General features: G+C 47.1%; 1 protein-coding gene across 1 annotated transcript in view; it reads left to right on the forward strand.

The window, feature by feature from the left end:
• Positions 1 to 3,228: 3,228 nt before the first annotated feature.
• Positions 3,229 to 23,420, forward strand: part of NUFIP2 (nuclear FMR1 interacting protein 2) — a 53,742-nt gene continuing 33,550 nt past the window's right edge. Inside the window, exon 1 of the mRNA XM_075333179.1 lies at positions 3,229 to 3,563. Within this exon, the coding sequence (XP_075189294.1) occupies positions 3,386 to 3,563 (178 nt within the window). The 5' untranslated portion in view covers positions 3,229 to 3,385. The remainder of the gene's footprint in view (positions 3,564 to 23,420) is intronic.

Consider the following 23,420-nt stretch of genomic DNA (forward strand, 5'->3'; position numbering starts at 1 on the left):
CAAGGTTCTGGCCAACTGGTCTAGGCAGCCATAATCTATCCCCTATTTCCTTGAGATGGCTGGCTTGTCATTGTAAATACGTACTTGCACCTTGTTTCCCCCCCATCTCATTGTAGATTGTAAGCTCTCATGAACAGAGTTGTCTTTTTTTCCCCTCTAATTATTGTATTTTCTATAACTGTTACTTGTTTGTATATGATCCTCATTAATTGTAAAGCGCTGCGGAATATGTTAGCGTCATAGAAATAAAGATTATTATTATTATTCATTATTTAATACAGATTTAGACAAATTTATGATCAATATTTGAGAGAAAAAAACATTGTTTGTAGATAGAAAAAGTCTTAAGGTCCAGTCACACATAATGAGATCGTTAACGAGATCGTTACTACGTCACAGTTTCCGGATCATTGTTAAATCGTTGGTGAGATCATTAGTGAGATGTCACACAGTCATTTTCCTAACGACTTTAGTAACGATGCAGCGACCTGTATAACGATCTCGTTGGTGGTTGGGACCCTGTCACACAGCAGCTATGTAACGATTCCGACCTTGAAGAGGGGCGTAGTGTTTAACGCTGTGAGCCACGTAGGCGTGCATATGCGTCGCCTTTTCCACAGCCCTCCACTCCGATTGGTGGCCAATACTGCGTTCTGATTAGGCGGCCGGCCTAGAAGGCAACTTTGTATCGCTTCATCCTTTGTCCCTTTTTGAGCCTTGCTTTGAGGATAGAACCTGCGACTCCACCCGGATTCATTCGTACTTTGTTCCCGGTTGCTTGCTTGCTTGCTTTTCGGATCGAAGCTGCATCTGCAACCGGATTCCCAATCGGGAACAAAGTACGAATGAATCCGGGTGTAGTCGCAGGTTCTATCCCCAAAGCAAGGCTGAAAAAGAAACAAAACATGAAGCGATTCCCAATCAGAACGCAGTACTGTTCTCAGCGCCAACCATTCGGTGCAGAGGGGGCGTGGAAAAGGTGACACAACTACACGCCTACGTGTCACACTTTAAAGGAACCTGTCACCTAGAATATGCGTTCCGACCTATCAGCAGACGCATGTGTGCCCTAATTACACCTCCCTACCCATCCCTGTGCTGTAAAATTGTATAATATGAACCCGGAAGAGAAGCCTGCCACAATAGTAAGTGTAAACGTGCGCAGGATAGAATGAGTGACGATGACGTCGCTCATGTGACTCCATGGTATCACGTCCACAGGGGCGTGATACCACGGAAAGTATGCAGGGGCAACGCGCCGCCCCTGTGACCAAATACCCTGCTATTTACATAGGAAATATGAAGGTAATAAAACGTTTTTTATTACTTTCATATTATACAATTTTATAACACAGGGATGGGTAGGGAGGTGTAAATAGGGCACACATGCGTCTGCTGATAGGTCAGAACGCATATTCTAGGTGACAGGTTCCCTTTAAGTCCTCTTCTAGGTCGTTAACGAGATCGTTGGTAGGTGTCAAACATACAGATCCATCCTGCCCAGCAGGACTCCAACGAGCTAAAAATGGCCCAGGACATTCAGCAACCAACGATTTCACAGCAGGGGGCGGATCGTTGGTACGTGTCAAACATAACGAGATCGCTGGTGAAGACCTTGTTTCGTCACAAGAACTGTGACGTAGGAACGATGTCGTTAGCAATCTCATTATGTGTGAAGTGGCCTTTAGATCTTAGGGGTGCTTCACACACAGCGAGATTGCTGCTGAGTCACTGTTTTTGTGATGCAGCAGTGACCTGATTAGCGATCTCGCTGTGTGTGACACTGAGCAGGGATCTGGCCCCTGCTGTGAGATCGCTGCTCGTTACACACAGCCCTGGTTCGTTTTTTTATTGTCGCTTTCCCGCTGATAAGCACAGATCGCTGTGTGTGACAGCGAGAGAGCGACGAAATGAAGCGAGCAGGGAGCAGGTGCCGGCATCTGGCAGCTGCGGTAAGCTGTAACCAGGGTAAACATCGGGTAACCAAGGTGGTTACCCGATATTTACCTTCGTTACCAGCCTCCGCAGCTCTCACGCTGCCAGTGCCGGCTCCCTGCTCTCTGCACATGTAGCTGCAGTACACATCAGGTAATTAACCCCATGTGTACTGTAGCTAGGAAAGCAAGGAGCCAGCGCTAAGCAGTGTGCGCGGCTCCCTGCTCTCTGCACATGTAGCGACGTTATGATCGCTGCTGCGTCGCTGTGTTTGACAGCTAAGCAGTGATCATAACAGCGACTTACAAGGTCGCTGCTACGTCACAGAAAATAGTGACGTAACAGCGATGTCGCTGTCGCTATGTGTGAACCCAGCCCTACAGTTCAGCTCATTAAAAATGGGAGCAAAAACAAAAGTGTTGTGTTTATATTTTTGTTTAGTGTATACGATAATGTTATGTTGTTATATTTATATTATAGTGTTATGATGTATATATATATATGATAGTGTTATCATGTATATGAGTATATGATAGTGTTGTTTATATGACAGCGTTATTTTGTGCATAGTATAGTGCTATTGTAGATATTATAGTGTTATGTTGTAGATATAATAGTGTTATTGTGAATATATTATCGTTTTATCTTGTATATGTGTTCTGTGTATTTTATATTGTTATGTATATGTGATCGTGTTATGTAGGTTATAGTATAGTGCTATGTGTATATTATAGTGTTGTATATATTAGTGTTATGTTGTAGATATGATAGGGTTGTTGTGAGTATATTAGTGTTATGTTGTATATGTGTTCTGTGTATTTATATTGTTTTGATGTATATATGATCGTGTTATGCAGGTTATAGTACAGTGTTGTGTGTATATTTTGTATGATACTGTAGTGATGTGTTGTGTTGAGTACAGGATGACAATATTGTGATGTGCATAGGATAATATGTAGATTATATGAGAGTATCGTGTTGTGCATAGTCAAGTTAAAACCAAACAAACATGGTGGTGTCTTTTTTTATGAGAATCCAGCACAAATCAGCTTAGAAATGACCCTGTGTTGGTGGTGGGGATCCTAGGTGTTGGCTGTCAGTCCAGTGAGTGAGTGTCCTCTGCTCCCCCTACCCTGGGGCTGCTGTGTGTAGAAAGTGCTGTTGCACACAAGTAGTGGGAGCCATAGTGCTGACGTTGGAAGCCCAGCCCTGTGAGGTTGCAGAAGCAAAGTTGTGCAGGGAGGGGGAGCTGGGGGAGGCTGCACAGAGGGCTGGGGGAGGAGGAGGAGAACACGGGCACTTGGAGATGCCTGATTGCTGGAGAGAGACAGTCAATCGTTTCTAGAAAGTCCCTGAACCAACCGGCCTGAGTGGAGGAGGCACATCTGCACCCACATCCAGAGAGGGGCTCTGTGCTCTGCAGGCGGCACAGGGGGAGCACACACGTTCAATGGAGGAGCAGCCTGGCCCTCAGCAGCACCATCACCATCTGCACCCATCGTCCAGCTACTACTACCCGGCCAGCCTCCAGCATGGAGCAGAGGGCAGCGCCAAATTCCAGCCAAAGCCGATAAAACATGACCATAAACACGCCCTACAGCAGCAGGAAACACACCCGAAGAAAACAGGTCTGCTCCTGGGGCACTCACTATGGGGGATGGATGGGGGGCTGCACAGTGGGAACCATTGGATTCTAGGGGGCATCAACACTGTCTGGGGTGCAGGCTACAGTGGACAAGGCTTCTGTGTGCCAATGACTTGGCAATGCCCTGGGTTAGCTGGACACAATGAATTGGGCTGTGGCTTGCAATTTGAATTGGTCATTTTCATTGGAACTTGGTTTTGCAGATTGCCCCCTGGCATGCTAAAACTCAACCCACTTTTACCAGTTGAGCCACATAACGCATGGGACTGAATGGATGTGAGCTGGCGTGTGCATTTGTGTCTGGTTACAGTTGTGCATGATTGAAATCACTTCTATGGAGTGTGATTTGTGTTGCAAAACTTACAGCTGGTGTGCCCCAACTTTCATTTTATTTATATTTTATATATATATATATTTTTTTTTTTAATTTAGTAGAAGTAGTCACTAAATTGTTTGTGCCATAGCATAGAACAAAGGGTTGTGCCACATGCTCATATTTTTGTTATACGATACATTGTGTCAGTTACAAAATTATTTGTTTTTAAATCTAGAAACAATTGCCTGTGACCACATTGTGTCTATGATTCCACATATTTGTAAATATACCAGGGTGTGATCTAATAGACACTGGGCCCCAAAATCCAACTTGGGCTTTTTTTGTTACTATTGTTGCTTCTAGGTAGTTTATACCCAGGTTAGGGCGTAATGCACAGAACCCCCCCAAATGGAGTATTAGACTGGTGATAGTATTTCTCCCCCCCCCCCCCTCTACTCCTTGTACTGTCTGTTATTCTTGTCATGTTTTATATTTTGCTTTTTTTTTTTTTTTTTTTTTTTGTTTTTTTTCTTTCTTCAGGGTATGTATGTAGTCATGTAAAGCCGCTCAGGCCGCCTGCTGGCTACAGGGGGTTAACTGAATTCTCCAAGCCGGCTATGTGCCTTTCCTCCCCCTCCAGTCAGCTGCTTGATATGGCCTAGTGTCCGCAGCCAAAGCCGGGGACTCGCCTAAACGCTTCTGTCGTGTGTAGACCGGTCTGTTGAGTCCATGTAGACGGTGACGGGTGATGACGACATGTGCTATTAGCCTTACGTCGCTGTCATTGTTTTCTTTATACGGGTGGAAACATGTTGTATCAGATGAATATTCTAGAAGATGTGGATGCATGGGCCCTGGCGTCTACATTATATAATGGGACTGTGTTTTTCTACGAGAGATGTGCCGGCAAATGGATAACGTGCCATGTGCTAGACCGGAGCTTGAGATTCTATAGAATTGGGTAGATTTTAATCAGTATGAATTAAGAAAAGGGACAAGTTTCATTATTTACACTTTCACTAAGAAAATATTGCTTCATAGGCATGATTGTAAAAGTAGCATGAACTAGTATCATTGACGTGTGGTGAGGTACAACTCTCGAATGTGCTTCTAGTAATATGTTTTGTAGAAACGGAAAGCCTCTGATTTGTTTGATATTTCCATCTAGGCCCTTGTGATAAATGCTCTAGCCCCAGATATCTGTTCGATACCCCTCAGGCTGAATTCAGACATTCGCGTTTCAAAGTCCACGTATGATCCGCAATATCCAGACCGACCACAGGTCTCTTGACCCAAGGAGCTTCACATAAAAGGGTTTGTCCACACAACGTCTTTTCATGTGGGTCCGCTCCAAAACCTGCCTGAAAAAGTGCTAACCAAACGAGCAAAAGAATTAACATATTGATTTCTATGTAAAAATTACTTGCTGTTCATATATTTAGAGGTTTTTAGCATCTTTTATGCACTTCGTGTTTCCAAAAAACGCCAACTGTTTAAAAGAAGTGACCTGAAAATTCTTAAGGTGTTTTTCGCTCAGAAGGCGCTCTATGCTCTGATATGTCAATGGGACGGTTCAATAGACGCTCGGGAGTCTTTGAGTGGTTTCGCTTGAAAATTAATTCTCTAGTGGTCTCTTTATTGTGGAATGCCAATAAGAAAAATAAGATGCTCCTAAAAGCCATTGCTTGTGAAAAACGTCGAAAAAACATTTAGGAAACCCAAAAAGAGCACTAAGGTCTTGTGCGCACGCTGCCTCTTTGGTGCAGTTTTGGGTGCAGTTTGTGGTCCTAAACTACATGTATGACCTTCCCCACCAAAGTGAGAAATCCAAAAGGCTGTGCATACATTGCTTCTTTTTTGGTTGCAGAAAAAAAGCAGCATGTCACTTCTTTTTTGCATTTTTACCTGCGTTGTGTAATTGACAGTTAAAGGGAACCTGTCAGCAGAAAATTAGCACTAAACATAAAAAATTCCCCCTCTGCAGCTCCTGGGCTGCATTCCAGCAAGGTTCCTGTTATTATTGTGCCCCCTTTTTAGACCAAAAGAAATACTTTATAGAGTGGTACCTTTTTGAAAGGAAAAACTGTAAATGGTACACGGGGGCGGGCTGCCTGGTGTCCGTTATTCTGCCTCCTGCCGCTTTAGGCCGTTCCCCATAGCTCATTTCCTTAGCTGTGGATGCCGCCCAGTGATCCAGAGGTCCCCGTGCATGCCCAGTGCCTCTCTCGTGAATGAGCACTGTGCCCAGTGTCACCGCTGGTGACGTGTTGCGCTGGCTTTAGATTATGGGTGGTGCTGTGATTTTCCTCAGCAAGTAACCGCCCATAATCGCGTGACCGCAGTTTCCCCTCAGCCTCCACTGTTCGGCGCAAGCACGGGCCTGCTGACCCCACGTTACCTCTTTCCCATCTTGCCCTGAGACAGGAAATAGATGGGAGGAGCGCGGAGCAGGACACCACAGATCAGGAGGAGACGCGGAGAGAAGCTTACCGACGTACACAGTAAAAAAAAAAAAAAAAGTTTAGTGCTTTTCACTATACAGAACACAATGTGTGACTGTTTGTTTTTACATTGTTTTTTTTTTACTGTGACCCATTTTGGAATATGGGCACTTGAGTATTCGAAATGGCTGTTTACATCCACCTTTTTGAAATGGATGGATGTAAAAATAGCGCTCCTTATTTTTCACAAGTCAAACCCAAAAAGTCAATTTGTGCCAGACCAACCATGTGAAAGTGAACTCGAATCCCCAAAGGTTAGTTAGCATTTACCTCATTTGCAAGAGACTGTGCCTCATCAATTGTTCCTGTTTAGACAAAACAAAAAAAAAAAAAAATCGTCTATAAATCTACGATACAACGGATGATGGCCCATCGGTAGGAAGGGAAAACCCCCCACCAAAACGCCCCATAAAAAGATTGCGTAACAAGGGATAAACCTCATTCCCATGGCAATAGTTTTGTTTTATTTCCCCCCCCCCCTCCCCACCATGATAGCAGATTTGATCAGTCATTATTTTACATTATTATTATTCATGGAATGCCGACATGTTCTGTTTGTCATCGCTTTCACCGGTCTTATACTGTGTTCCCAAAGGTGCATTAAGTTGAAAACTGCTCTTTTATTTGTATTGATGTAAAGCTAGTTCTCATACAAAACAGATGCTATTCTCACCTCTAATAATGTATTGCTTTACAGCGTAGGGCATAAGTTATAGCTGTAAAAAAAAGGATTTCTGCATTTGCCTGTGTGTAAAATGCCTTATGGCCGAGCACGCTGTGAGGATCCTTGATCTACTGCAGACCCTTGTGAGCCCTGCACGAGAGAGAGGGGTGAGCCGAGGTCTACATCAGCAAACAAGTTTTACGGTTAATGCAGTCAATAAGCTTCCTGATGTCAGTCTTTGGGAAAAGAACTTATAAAATACTGCAATGTTGAAGCATAAACATTCTCAATTGTAATTGCTAAAGCAAATACCTCTTTTCATTTGTTTGAAAAAAACATTTTCTCTATTTGTAAAACAAAAAAATCTTTTTTTTTATCTTGTAATATATATATTTCTGTGGTGTGTGTGTGTTTTATGGAAAAGGCATAAAAATGTCATCCATGAGGCCCGATTTTAGGCTTTGCAAAACCTTGGCTCAATGCTTGGCTGTGCTAAAATTTTGCAACATATGGCGTTCTCCCTTTCGTCTACCTCCAGAAGTGGATGGATCTGGGGCGAGATGGGCAGTGGTATTGCTTACACCACAACTGGGGTAAGATTTGTGGCTAACATACGACACTTGCCAAATATTCTTGATTTAAAGAGTTGGTTCACTGCTCTGCAATAGTGATTACATCTCTGTAAAACTGATAGGGAAGGCTTTTTCTAAATACCTTGATCAGCCAATTCTGTCTATGGGTGGCGCTATTGCGGTCCTCTCATCCCCAAGAAGTGACCCCAGGGGCTCTCTGACCTGTGAGATCCGGTGATGTCACATCAATTTCCAGTTGACCTGACATCATCGAGCCCGGCCCCAGTCTTCCTGAGTGACTGGGTTGTGAGCAACGTTTCACTGCTCGTCACAGCCCAGCATCTCCCTGCTCTCCCCTTCGCTGCAAAGCGCCACAAGAAGGAGCGATGCTGGGCTGTGATGTGCGGTGAAACGTTCCTCATATCCCAGTCACTCAGGAAGACTGGGGCCGGCCTCGGTGATGTCCGGTCAACTGGAAATTGATGTGACATCACCGAATCCCAGAGGTCACAGAGCCCGGGGGTCACTTCATGGAGATGAGCGGACCACAATAGCAACACTTAAGCTGGGGTCACACATAACGACAACGACGTCGCTGCAACGTCACCATATTCTGTGACGTAGCAGCGACCATAGATGATCGTTAGTAAGCTGTCAAACATGTTATAAAAAGCAGCGACGGAGCAGCGATCATAGCGACGTCGACGGTCGTTGTGTGGTTTCAGACGTAGCGTAGCGTCCCTGCTGCGGTGTCAAACACAAGGATTATCAGCTTATCAGCATGGCGCAGCGGGATAGCAGCGATCAAAAAATGACCTGGAGCATTCAGGAGCGAGCAACGATTTCGCAGCAGGGGTCTGATCGTTATGTGTCACACACAGCGACGTCGCTGTTGAGGTCGCTGCAACGTCACAGAATATGGTGACGTTGCAGCGACGTCGTTGTCGTTATGTGTGACACCAGCTTTAGAGGCAGATTTGGCTGAACAAGTTATTTAGAAAAAGCCATCTCTCTCAGTTTTACAGAGATGTGGTCACTACTGCAGAGCAGTGAACCACCCCTTTAAGAGACGTGATTAATTGGAGTGTCTGACTCCAGCAACAGAGATGAATTGACCAGAACATTAAAGTTCGGTGTTCATACGAAATATGGACTTCACCAAAATAAAATTCAAGTTTGGGTGCTTTACATATGCAAAACACTAGTGCGAGCATCAATGGGCTCTGGAATGCTCGCTGCTCAACCCAGACCGAACCACTTGCAGTGTTTAAATGAGTTGCACTATTGGTAAAATCGGCATTATTAGCTATGTGCGCACTAGAAATGTCCTTTTTCTCAAGAAACTTTCTTGAGAGACATTCTGGGAGTTGAAGATTCCCGCACCTGTGGGAAAAAAACGCACCAAATCCGCGGTAAAAACGCATGCGTTTTTGCCGCGATTTTTACCGCGATTTCACTGCGGATTTTCCGCAGGTTGTTCCTGACACATGCAAGTATAGAAATTCCGGGGGTATTCCGCAGGTAATAATGGACATGCTCAAGAAAGTTTCTCGAGAAAATTTTCTCAAGAAATTTTCTTGAGAAAAATCTTCAGCGTGCGCACAGCTATTATTATTTATTTTTTTTTTTTACACAGGTTTTGCTGGGAAATGTCTGCAGAAAGATTTCTAATCTTTCTCAAGAAATTTCCGCCGCAAATCTGCGTGTAAAACGGTCTAGTGCGCATATAGCCTTAGGCTGGACTCACACGAACGTAGGGCATCCGATGCGAGAGCATCGGATGTGATATGCTAATGACCCTCGGCTCAGTCTCTGCTGCGAGCGTGAGCCGGGGGTGATGCGAATGTGACCCAATCTTGCAATTTGGTCACAGCTGTGTATCTGAGGGCGGGCGCTGCGGAGGAGAGGGAGGGGTTAATCCCCCCTCCCCCCATCTCCTCCATTGTCAGCCTGCGCATATATTGCACTGCACTGGGATAACATCCGAGTGCCGTCCGATGTATCTCTCGCACCCATTCACTTGAATGGATGTGAGTGATACGGCTCTCGCAGAAAATCGCAGCATGTTGCTACTGCTACAGAATCTGGATGCGCGAAAAGCTGACAAACTGCTCTCCCTCATTGATAACATTGGTCAGAGGGTAAAGTGAGGTTTTCTCGCATTGCACTCGTCCGTTTTTGACGCTCTTGTGAGCGTGCCCTTAGATGTAGTGTGTACAAAAAGTCTGTTCCCCAGAAACAGTGATCTGTTTATTGCTGGCTGTATGTGGGCACAGAGCAGAAGTGCTCAATCAGTGACTTCCAATAGAGTTCAGGTCAAGTCTGCGTACCAAACCGAACTTTATCTAAAGTCTGGCTGCACTGGCTGGACTGAACTTCCACGGGTCCGCTCATCTCTATGGCCTAAGCCACACGGCGAGAAAATCGGTGCGAGTGGAGTGCGATAAAACATCGCATTCCACTTGGACCAATTCTAGCCTGTGTGTCAGCACACATGAGCGATTATTTTTTCAGCCCTAATCGGGCCGAGAAAACAATCGCAGCATGCTGCGATTGTAATGCGAGACTCATTTCTCTCGCACCCATTCAAGTGAATGGGGCGAGAGAAAAATCGCACTGCACTCGTGGTACACCAGTGTACCGCGCGTGCAGAGCGAGAATCACAATAGCCGGCTACGGAGGAGAGAGGGAGATAAATCCCTCCCCTCCGCAGAGCAGGCCTGCCCCTCCTGAGACCCGGGCCACCCCCCGCAGCTGAGGTCCGCTCGCACAGTCGGACCGCAGTCGCAGGGACACTAGCATGACACTCGGCTCCTGCTGTGCTGCCAGCGCGAGCCGAGTGTCATGCGAGTATCGCAGTAGTCCCCGTGTGGCCCCGGCCTTTCCAGCACTCTTCCTCATCAAGACCTTTGTGAAAAACGCCGATCTTGATATATTGGGACCATAATGTAGGAGGAGATAGAGAGGCTTTGTCTGCGCTGGCTATCCACTGTCTGGCTGGACCCTTAAGGCCCCGTCACACTAAGCAACATCGCTAGCAACATCGCTGCTAACGAACAACTTTTGTGACGTTGCTAGCGATGTTGCTGTGTGTGACATCCAGCAACAACCTGGCCCCTGCTGTGAGGTCGTTGGTTGTTGCTGAATGTCCTGGGCCATTTTTTAGTTGTTGCTGTCCCGCTGTGAAGCACAGATCGCTGTGTGTGACAGCGAGACAGCAACAACTAAATGTGCAGGCAGCAGGAGCCGGCTTCTGCGGAGGCTGGTAACCAATGTAAACATCGGGTAACCAAGAAGCCCTGTCCTTGGTTACCCGATATTTACCTTTGATACCAGCCTCCACCGCTCTCACTGCCTGTGCTGCCGGCTCCTGCTCTGTGCACATGTAGCTGCAGCACACATCGGGTTAATTAACCCGATGTGTGCTGTAACTAGGAGAGCAAGGAGCCAGCGCTAAGCATTGTGCGCTGCTCCCTGCTCTGTGCACATGTAGCTGCAGCACACATCGGGTTAATTAACACGATGTGTGCTGTAACTAGGAGAGCAGGGAGCCAGCGCTCAGTGTGCGCTGCTCCCTGCTCTCTGCACGTGTAGCTCCGTGCGGTGGTAACCAAGGTAAATATCGGGTTGGTTACCCGATATTTACCTTAGTTACCAAGCGCAGCATCTTCCACGCGGCGCTGGGGGCTTGTCACTGGTTGCTGGTGAGCTCACCAGCAACTTGTGTAGCGACGCTCCAGCGATCCCTGCCAGGTCAGGTTGCTGGTGGGATCGCTGGAGCGTCGCAGTGTGACATCTCACCAGCAACCTTTTAGCAACTTACCAGCGATCCCTATCGTTGTTGGGATCGCTGGTAAGTTGCTTAGTGTGATTGGACCTTTAGGGTATGTGCACACATTGAGTATTTGTCTGCTGAAATTTCTGCACCATTTCTGCATCTCTTGGCAGGAAAAGTGCAGCCGGTTTTTGTCTCTTTTTGAGACGTTTTGGCATACTCTACATCAGTTCTCCCCCTGGAGAGATTTCATGGATGCCAGTTATTTTTCTGCATTATTTTGCAAAACGTGACTTTTTCTGATTTTAATATTAGGTCACAAAACCAGTAAAAGATGGAGGGAAAAAAATTGGTGCATTTAACAAAATTCAGGAATTGCATGCTCCATTTTTGACATAAATGGCATAAAAATATTGTCAGTATAAACCACAAATGATAAAGTGGCTTGGGCCAATTGTTTCAAGCACTACTAAAGTTTTAATGCATTAATTTGAACCAATGGCAAAGCTGGATCCTTAACGACACAGAATGGAAGCCCCATTACCGTATTTTTCGGACTATAAGACGCACCGGACTATAAGACGCACCCTGGTTTTAGAGGAGGAAAATAGGAAAATAAAATTTTAAGCAAAAAATGTGGTCATGACACACTGTTATGTGGCGAGGATCTGCTGCTGACACTTTTATGGGGGTAATGTCCCCAAATTCTCTACTAAGGTGCCGCATCCTGGTAATGATCCTCCCTGCCTGGTATAAACAGTATATGTCCCTCATCCTGCTATATACCGTAATCCTGCCATATGGCCGCATCCTGCTATATACTGGCATGTGGCCGCATCCTGCTATATAACCCATCATGGCATATGGCCCCATCTGGTTCATAATATGCCCCCATCTGGCTCATAATATGCCCCCATCTGGCTCATAATATGCCCCCATCTGGCTCATAATATGCCCCCATCCGGCTCATAATATGCCCCCATCCGGCTCATAATATGCCCCCATCCGGCTCATAATATGCCCCCATCCGGCTCATAATATGCCCCCATCCGGCTCATAATATGCCCCCATCCGGCTCATAATATGCCCCCATCCGGCTCATAATATGCCCCCATCCGGCTCATAATATGCCCCCATCCGGCTCATAATATGCCCCCATCCGGCTCATAATATGCCCCCATCCGGCTCATAATATGCCCCCATCCGGCTCATAATATGCCCCCATCCGGCTCATAATATGCCCCCATCCGGCTCATAATATGCCCCCATCCGGCTCATAATATGCCCCCATCCGGCTCATAATATGCCCCCATCCGGCTCATAATATGCCCCCATCTGGCTCATAATATGCCCCCATCTGGCTCATAATATGCCCCCATCTGGCTCATAATATGCCCCCATCTGGCTCATAATATGCCCCCATCTGGCTCATAATATGCCCCCATCTGGCTCATAATATGCCCCCATCTGGCTCATAATATGCCCCCATCTGGCTCATAATATGCCCCCATCTGGCTCATAATATGCCCCCATCTGGCTCATAATATGCCCCCATCTGGCTCATAATATGCCCCCATCTGGCTCATAATATGCCCCCATCCGGCTCATAATATGCCCCCATCCTGGTGTATGGCCGCATCCTGTGGCACATAAAAAAAAATAAACGTTCATACTCACCTCACTTTACCTCACTCCCTGCAGCATCGCTCGTCCTCCCGTCTGTGTCAGCGGCAGCGCCGCTGATTGGAGCCGTCCCCATTACCCTGCTGCATCGCGATCATCTCCTGTGTCTGTGCCAGTGTCCCGGAGGCTGCGTGTGGACACGTGCGCACAGCGTTGACGTCATCGCTGTGCGCGCCGCTAGCTCCACTCAGCCGCCGGCACAAACACAGGAGATGATCGCCATCCAGCAGGGCAATGGGGACGGCTCCAATCAGCTGCGCTGCCGCTGACACAGACGGGAGGACGAGCGATGCTGCAGGGGAACGGTGAGTACTGTACACTGATTCACTGCTCCCCGCGCTGATGATGATGCACGGGGTGCAGTGAATACAGCCGCACATGATCACTCCAGGCCGTAGTTGCCAGGGGTGATCATGTGAGCCGGCTGTTTATCCCCCGCCCATCATCCCGCCCACCTGTCAGCGCCGGCTTCAGCGCTGAGGGATGATGGGCGGGGGATGGGCGTGCATATTAAATGAGCGGGTCCACGTGGTCACGGCAGGCTGCTACAGCCTGCTCGTGCCCCCGATGACCCGCTCCACCGCAGCACCCACATTCCCCGCAGCCACATTCAGACCATAAGACGCACCCCCCACTTTCCCCCAACATTTGGGGGAAAAAAAGTGCGTCTTATGGTCCGAAAAATACGGTACTTTGCCTTCCACCACAGGTTTTGGATTAAAAATACACTGCACCAAAATCTTGCTACAAATACCTGATGTGTAGTCACAGACTAAAGCGGGCTTTACACGCTACGATATCATTAATGAATTATCGTCGGGGTCATGGTGTTTGTGACGCACAACCGGCGTCATTAACGAGATCGCAGTGTGTGACACTTATGAGCGATCTTAAACGATCGCAAAAGCGGTCAAAATCATTTGCCGCGGAGAGGTCGTCCTGAAACAAAAAATCGTTTTCTGCCTATTGGCGATGTCGTTTGTCGTTCCTGCGGCAGCACACACCGCTGTGTGTGACACTGCAGGAGCGAGGACTGCCGTGTGATGTCGCTGTGACGCTGAACGAACCGCCCCCTTAGAAAGGAGCCAGTTCGCCGGCCAGAGCGACGTCGCAGGGAAGGTATGTGCGTGTGACGCAGCCGTAGCGATAATGTTTGCTACGGCAGCGATCACCACATATTGGCCGTACGACAGGGGCGGGTACTATCGCGCTCGACATCGCCAACAAATGCTAGCGATGTCGCAGCGTGTAAAGTCCGCTTAACGCTGGGGTCACATAAGCCTATGGTATCCGATGTTAGATCTGATGTGATATGCTAATCACCCTCGGCTCAAACTCTGATGCAACGTGATCAGAGTGTCATTTTACTGTGATCTGATTCTATCACATGCGAGAATCTGATCACAGGTGCGGAGGAGATGGTGGAGAGATTAATTTCTCAATCTTCTCTCTGCTCTGTCTCTGCATGTATCGGACTGTGACTGATGATATCAGAGTGCAGTCCGATGTTTCACACACCCATAGACTTGTATGGGTGTGTGTGGTCCAATATACGCTGCTGCGATTTTTTTTTTTTTTTTATTTTTTTTTTTTTTTTTTTTTTTTTATGCCGATTTTGGCATGAGAAAAAACCTTGCAGATCTGCTTTGCATCATTGAGTAACATTAGATCTTCTCCCATAGCACTCGTCCGATTCATACACTCGCCTGACCCCGGCCTTAAAGGGACTCTGTTAACACAGAATGACTGTTGAAATCAAGTACAGGTGCTTGGTGCTTCATGACGGGGCCAATCATTTATATACACCTTCCCACCTACTTGTTTTCCCTCCATCTCCACCCTTCAATGGTTCTATGAAACCACAGCTGTCAAAGAAGATGTCCCCTATTATGCTGTTGTACATGCACGAACACAAAATTATCCTCACCTATCCTCCGTTCCCTTGATGTCCTCTTACCTGCTTCTGTCGCACCCCAGGGCTATGGGGTACTCTGTCCCAGGCCTGGTTTCACTGGAAAGTGCCACAGGTGTAATGGCCGTTCCCAGTTCCGTGACACTGAAGGGTGGGGGGGTCGCTTTTAAAAAGGGGGGTTATTTACAGGGATTAATAACGTTTTTGTTGTAATGCCACTTGCGGGTTGCAGCTATATAGATGGAGCCGCTGCTGCACAGTCTCTCACTGCTGGGCATGATGTTAATGGCAGCGTGGATGTTGCGGCCCTCCGCAAGTAGGGCCTGGCCCCAGGGAATAGATCATGGTTGTTGATTGTCCGTTAATAATACGGGGGCACAGAAAGAAGGTAGGCCACACAAAGGGATTGTAATGTAACTGGTTCTTTACTCACAGAGATGTTGCTTGCAACACGATGGAGGCTGGTCCTCACCACTGGTCCCCTTAGTTCCAGTGCCGGTGTGAGGAACTGGTGGCTTTACTTCCCCTGCACCTGTCTCTGGTTGCTGGGTCCCCGTGGCTTGGAGCGTCTGGGGGTCCCTTCCTGGTTGTCTTTCAGTATTAGTCCGTACGGCAGGTAACTTGAACACTGTTAGGTCAGATCTCTGTTCTCGTTACTGTGCCCCGGACTTTATGGTCTGTGAGGTCCTGGATGGTCCCCTCACCGTGCAGATTTTTATCAGGTCTGCCTGGAGTGGTTTCCTGACCTAGGTATCTGCACCCCGTCGGTGCTATGGTTCTGAGACTACTCCTTCGGCAACCACATGCCTGAGCCTGACAGGTCACTGCTACACTATCCCATCAGTACCGTTACGTCCGTCTTCTTTCACCTCCACGTACTGACTGTCTGGCCCCTCCTCCCTGGTTGTAGTATAGTGGATTGGATCGGTTCCACCCCTAGGTGACCATCCATTTGGGCCCAACCCTAGCCAGTCACCAGTTTTGGGGGGGAGAAAACAGGGATTATATGAAGGTTTTGGTGTTACCGACACTGGTCTTCTGGGTCCCTGGGGGTAGGGCCTGCATCTCTGACAGGATGCAGTTCCCTGTAGCTCCTGATGGTTCAGTGGCGCTACATTTCTTGCGAACCGCAGGCACAATAGACCCCTTGGTGATCGTGGCCGGTACACGGGGCTGCCGCTGTTATCGTCAGCGATTTACTTCAGTTGAATGCTATGTTGCGCCACAAATCATTCAAATGAAGTAAAGCGCTGATGACCGTGTCGGCTCCTGCATCGGCCACGATCACAGAGGGGTCTATTGTGCCTGCGGTCCACAAGAAGCATGTAAGAGGACACTGTGGGAACGGAGGAGGGCAGGTGATAATAATTTTCTGTGGCACCCTCACTCGAGTATAAGTCGAGGAGGTCGTATTCAGCATAAACAAATGGGCTGAAAAACTCTGCTTATACTCAAGTATATACAATAAGTTTGATTTTTAGGAATAATCCTAAAAATCTCTTCTACTTTGCTGTTGTATCATGCTGCAGTTTTGGAATATGAATTAACCCTCAGTGTGCAGAGCACTTTGTATGCCTGGATTTGAGGGACCAGGGTGGAAATAATAATAGCCCAGTCCAACTTTTTTACATTACTTGCAATATTTTTATTTACCGTATTTTTCGGATTATAAGACGCACTTTTGCGAGAGAGATGAGCGAGCCTCTAAAGGCTCGAGTTCGGTTCGTCGAACGGAGGCCGCGTTAAAGTTCGGTTCGACGAACCTCTCGAACCCCATTGAAAACAATGGCAGGCAAACACAATCGCATAAAAACACATAGAAAACACCTTCAAAGGTGTCCAAAAGGTGACAAACAACTCCCAACACACCACAAGCACATGGGAAAGTGACAAGGACATATACTCATGCGAAAACAAAAGAGCTGGACAAGGAAAAAGAGGAGGAGACATAGATATAGGCATGTCATGCCCTTCTAAAATCATGTAAAACACAGCAAGGCGACTCCAAGCGGAGTCTCCCTTTTTTCCAAAAGTTGGGCCCGACAGACACCCACCCCTTCAGTGGCATCACTTGTGCCCCAATTGCAAACTTGACAGGTAGATTTGCATCAAGCACATTCCAAATCCACAAGCATTTAGGCTATGTGCGCACGTTGCGTAAATTCATGCAGTTACGCTGCGCTTTGCAGCGCAGCGTAACTGCATGCGTCCTGCGTCCCCTGCACAGTCTATGGAGATTGTGCAGGGGCCGTGCGCACGTGGCGTCTCAGAGCGCAGCGCTTCGGCTACTGCCGAAGCGCTGCGCAAAAAGAAGTGACATGTCACTTCTTTCCTGCGCTTTGCCGGCAGCTCCTGCTCCGTCTATGGCAGGAGCTGCAGGCAGAGCGCATGGAATCGGCGCTCACTACGGACATTTCTGCAGCGATCTAAAGCGCACATGTGCTCTTCAGATCGCTGCAGAAATTTCTGCAGGGCTAGTACGCAACGTGCGCACATAGCCTTACTCTCCCCAGGATGACACAGGGGTAGTAAAGTTCTTGCGGATCCATGACTTGTTCATCTTGATGAACGTCAGTCTGTCCACATTGTCACTGGACAGACGCGTGCGCTTATCTGTCAGCACACACCCAGCAGCACTGAAGACACGTTCAGAGACAACGCTGCAGCTGGACATGACAAGATCTCCAAGGCGTAAGTGGCGAGCTCAGGCCATTTTTCAAGATTGAAGCCCAAAATGAGCAAGGCTCCAGTTGCAAAGTCATGGCATCGATGTTCATTTGGAGATACTCCTGTATCATCCTCTCCAGCCGTTGACTATGTGTCAGACTTCTTGTCTCTTGTGGCCTTGGATTGGATGGCCTAAAAAACAATTATGAAACGATTCCATAAAATTGCTGTTACCAGCACCAGATACGGTGCTACTGGTACGGGTAGACTGTTGAAGATGACGAGACCGTCCCATGTTTGGAAAGTTACAACTGGGAGATTCACTCCGTGCACCACTGTTGTTTGGTGGAAAAGCCGAGCTAAGATTAACAGCTTCTGCTGATACTCCTGCATACGTGCGTCCCTTTCTATGGCTGGAATTATTTCTCCAAATTTGGACTTGTACCTGGGATCTAATAGTGTGGCAATCCAGTAGTCATCATCACCTCTAATTTTGACAATCCGAGGGTCATGTTGTAGGTAGTGCAGCAAGAAGGCGCTCATGTGTCTTGCGCAGCCATGCGGACCAAGTCTTTGGTGTGTTTGTGGCGGCGAGGTGATAACCGTTCTTTCTTCCTCTGACATGTCCCCCCCCCCCCCCCAACCTCGTTCAACCGAAATTTGACGAAGGTCTCCCTCATCTGCTGAGTCTTCCATGTCCATCGAGAGTTCGTCCTCCATTTCTTCCTTGGCTCCTGCACCTTCCTCAACAGTTTGTTTGCTAACATGCCCCCTTGTTAATCCCTCTCCCCCACTGTCCCATGCCTGCCGCCTTGGTGATGCTGAACGTTTGAACCTTGTAGATGTTGGTATCCCTTGCGCATATAAATCCTCCTGTACTTCCTCCCCTTCCTCTTGTCCCACCACCTGACTCCGAATAGTGTTTAGCGTGTGCTCCAGCATGTAAATGACTGGAATTGTCATGCTGATAATGGCATTTTCAGCGCTAAACATATTCGTCGCCATGTCGAAACTGTGCAGAAGGGTGCATAGGTCCTTGATCTGAGACCACTCCAGCAGCCTGATCGGCCCCACCTCTGCATCTCGTTGGCCCAAGCTATACGTCATAACGTATTGCACCAGGGGGCTCGGCGGTGCTGCCACAGTCGCTGCAACATGTGGAGAGTCGAATTCCAGCGTGTCGGCACATCGCATTTCAGGCGATGAACTGGCAGGCCGAAAGACTTCTGGAGCGATGCAAGTCGCTCAGCTGCGGCGGTTGAACGGCGGAAGTGAGCAGAGAGTGATCGTGCCCTGTGCAGAAGCCCATCTAGGCCGGGATAGTGGGTTAAAAATTGTTGGACAACAAGGTTCAACACGTGAGCCATACAAGGCACGTGTGTCACCTTGCCACGACGAAGGGCCGCACCCAGGTTTGCAGTATTGTCGCACCCGGCCTTCCCTGGCTGCAGGTTGAGTAGAGACAACCATTTACGAAACTCGCTTGCAAGAGCTGACCACAACTACTCAGCTGTGTGACTCTTATTTCCAAGACATTTCAAGGTAAAGACCGCCTGATGGCGTTGAGCTCTGCTGCCAGCATAGTAAGGAGATGTGCGGGATTCCTTGTGCGCAGTTACAACGCGGGTGGCCTGACCAGGCAGGCTTGGGGCGGAGGTGGAGGACCCAGACGAGGTTGAGGAGGCAGAAGCCGTGGAGGAACTTCTACACACAGAGGATTGACGCACAAGTCGTGGGGACGGCAAGACTTGTTCAGCAGACCCTTGTCCATCTCTCACCATAGTTACCCAGTGCCCAGTCAGCAACATGTAACGTCCCTGTCCATGCTTACTGGTCCAAGTATTGGTGGTGAAATGCACGCTGTCACACACCGTTTCTCAAGGAAGCGGTGATGTTCTGTGCGACATGCTGGTGTAGCATAGGCACACCTTTCTTGGAGAAGTAGTGGCGACTGGTTATCTGGTACTGGGGCACTGTGACTGACATAAGGTCTCGAAAATCCTCTGTCTGCCAGGCGAAAAGGCAGCATTTCGGTAGCCAAGAGCTTACAGAGGGATAAAGTCAACCTCTTAGCTTTGTCATGGCTCGGAGGAAATGGCCTTTTATTTGTCCACTTCTGAGGGACCGAGATCTGGCTGGTGTTTGGATACGGTGTGGAGTAGGGTGTCCCTGGAAAACTGAAGGTCTGCGAGGAAAGTGCAGGTGGCATCCTGGCCCGCCCCACTGCACGCGCGGTTAGGGGGGAAAAAAAAAGGCGTTCGGCATTCTCAGCACTCAGCAGCAGCACAGATGTAAACCCTGTCCCCCCCGCACACTATATGCTGAAATTTGGTAATATCATGATTCACAGTGACTCACACTATTACAGTGAAAAGCCAGCTAATAACTAGCTAGGCTTTTTGTTGATCCAACCGTTCTCGAACGTAACTCGAACTGTCGAGCTTTTAGCAAAAAGCTCGAGTTCGAGCTTGAACACCCCCCAAAATCACTCAAACATGAAATTGTCGAACCTCGAACATCGCTCATCTCTACTTATTAGCTATTTATAGGTCTGAAGCCTCCGTCACTGCAGCTCTTTTCCTCTCTTAGCAACGGCTCCATTGCCTGGAGTTACACCGCATAGAGGCTGTCAATCAAACAGGAGGAGGCAGCGCTGGGTGGGGAATAGAGCTGGAGTGACAGACTTCAGATCTACCATAACTCTTCAGCCTAATGCGGGTGTCACACGGTACGATATATCGGGCGATATGTCGGCGGGGTCACGTCGTTAGTGACGCACATCCAACATCGTTTGATATATCGTAGCGTGTGACAGCTATGAGCGACTGTGAATGAGCAAACATACTCAACTTATTGTTGCTCGTTGACACGTCGCTCGTTTTCAAAAAGTCGTTTCTTCTTCTGTGCGCCGGTTGTTCATCGTTCCCGGGGCAGCACACATCGCTACGTGTGACACACCGGGAACGACGGACACAGCTTACCTGCGTCCCGCCGGCAATGCGGAAGGAAAGAGGTGGGCGGGATGTTTATGTCCCGCTCATCTCTGCCCCTCCGCTTCTATTGGGCGGCCGCTGTGTGACGTTGCTGTGACGCCGAACGTCCCTTTCCCTTCAGGAAGAGGATGTTCGCCGCCCACAGCGACGTCGCTCAGCAGGTAAGTGCGTGTGACGGGGGTTAACGACTTTGTGCGCTACGGACAACAAATTGCCCATGACGCACAAATGACGGGGGCGGGTGCGATCGCACGATAGATCGTACCGTGTGATGCCCGCATAACTCGCAGATTAATTCAAATGCTGATTTTTCTGTAACTGAGGAATGGATTGGTCATGTGAAGGTTTTGCTGGACCTGTTTGTTTTTTTTTTTTTTTATCAAAATTCACATATAAATAGTTTGAGGTGAATTATGCCCCCACCTATCTATGGAATAGGCGTTTGACACTTGTTTCAGCAGATGATCAAGTCTGCTATATTCACGCCGAGAATGGATAGATAGATGGCAACACATTCAGGTCTTCTTCTAAATTGGGGTCCTCTATGGGGGATTTATAGTATATTCTTTTAAGAGAGGTCTGTCCCTACACTATGACTGTACAGGCACTCAGTGCATCATGGCGTGGCCAAACATTTAAAGGAAGTCTGTCGGCAGGGTTTTGCAGGTTTTTGCTATGTAATCTGAAAACAGGTTGCTGTAGTGGTTGACACACAAATTTCAGTGATGCCTCTCATCAAGGTCAATGCAGTTGTTTACCTGCAATGTTTGTTTTAGCTTCAGGAGATTATCATTGCCGCATCAGTCAGGCATGCCCCCTTATGTGATTAACTGCTCACTGTCCATAGATATTTTATAGAGCCTGGTGTGGTGGTTCTCAGCTCTCCTTCATTGCTAAATCTAAAAATGTTTTCAGAACTGCTGCACCCCGAAAACTAAGTTATGCATTGCTGGATTCAGTCTCTTTATCTATGTTATGCTGCTCTTATATTAGGCAGCAAAAACCTGCAGACAGATTCCTTTTAAATACACCTTTCCATTTGCATATTTTCCATCTACTTCCACTCTTCTCTTGCAATGTAAAGCCAGAGCTGTCAATCAAAGATGATGGTGGAGATATAGAGGAAGGTCCACTTACAGTGCCTTGAAAAAGTATTCATACCCGTTGGAACTTTGCCACATATTTTTCATGTTACACCCACAAATTTAAATGTATTTTATGTGCTATAGCAACACAAAGTAGTAGTTGTTTGGGAAGTCTAAAGGAAATGATACTTTCTTTTCTAAATAATTTAAAAATATGTCTTTAAATTGTGATGTGCATTTGTATTCAGCCCCTTGAGTCTATTTTGTAGGATCACCTTTTGCTGCAATTACTGCTGCAAGTCTTTTTTGGGGGATGTCTCTACCAGCTTTGCACATTGTGAACAGCAATTTAAGTTTTGTAACAGATTCTCAATGGGATTTAGGTCTGGACTGTAACTGAGCCATTCACACACACATGAATATGCTTTGATCTAAACCATCCATTGTAGCTCTGGCAGTATGTTTAGGGTCGTTGTCTTGCTGGAAGGTGAAACTTTGCCCCAGTCTCAAGTCTTTTGCAGCATCTTAACAGGATTCCAGATTCCAGTATTTGTGTATTTAGTTCCATCCATCTTCCGATCATCTTTGACCAGCTTCCCTCTCTTTATTGAAGACAAGCTTCCCCAGAACATGCCACCACCATGCTTGACAGTAGGGATGGTGTTTTCAGGGTGAAGTGCGGTGTTAGTTTTCCATCACACATAGCGTTTTGATTTTAGCCAAAAAGTTCAACTTTGTTCTCAGCTAGCATATGGAAGAAGATGGTCTGGTTAGTTGTGTCCTCTAATGGCTTTTTGCAAACTTCAAATGGGACTTTTTATGGGTTGATTTCAAAAATGTTTTTGTTCTTACCATTTTTCCATACAGGCCAAATATGTGGAGTACACGACTAAGGGCTCATTCATACGTCCAATTTTTCATGTATCAGTGTACTCGTAGCTATGGTAATCTATGGAGCCTTTTCGAAAGTCACGTAGACATGTCAGATTTTTGATCAGATGGTTGAATCAAAATCAGCAATCAGTAGGTCCATGAAAAAAAAATTATACTACACTCTGACATAAGAGTTGGTCCAATTTATTTACTGTTAAAATGGAGAAAATGAAGAAACTTTTTTTCTTTTTTTTTTTTTATTCTTTCTTGCCACATACGAGAAAAATGGACGAGACTCAGATGAAAATAATTACTTTTATTTTTTCTTTCTTGGGACATGGATAAATCAGATATGATTGAGCCCTAATAGTTGTTCTTTGGACAGATTATGGCATCTGAGCTGCGGATCTCTGCAGCTTCTCCACTGACCATGGGCCTCCTGGCAGCTACTCTTTGTTGCGCTCCTTGCTTGAGATGTCAGATTAGGTGAATGGAGATGCACAATAACCCTCCCATTTTTGTATGATGGATTAAACAGTGCTCCGTGAGATATTCAGAGTTAAGGCTATTTTTTTTTTTTATTATTATTTATAACCTAACCCTGCTTTACTTTTCTCACTAACTTTATCCCTGACCTGTCTGGTGTTACTTGGTGTTCATGATGCTGTTTGATCCGAAATATTCTCAAACATCTGAGGCTTCATAGAACAGCTGTAGTTATACTAAGGCTATGTGCACACGTTGCGTCGTGTCCCTGCAGAAATTTCTGCAGGGATATGACAGCATATGTGCACGTCAA

Source organism: Anomaloglossus baeobatrachus, chromosome 2 (assembly GCF_048569485.1).
Source record: "Anomaloglossus baeobatrachus isolate aAnoBae1 chromosome 2, aAnoBae1.hap1, whole genome shotgun sequence".
NCBI lineage: Eukaryota > Metazoa > Chordata > Amphibia > Anura > Aromobatidae > Anomaloglossus > Anomaloglossus baeobatrachus.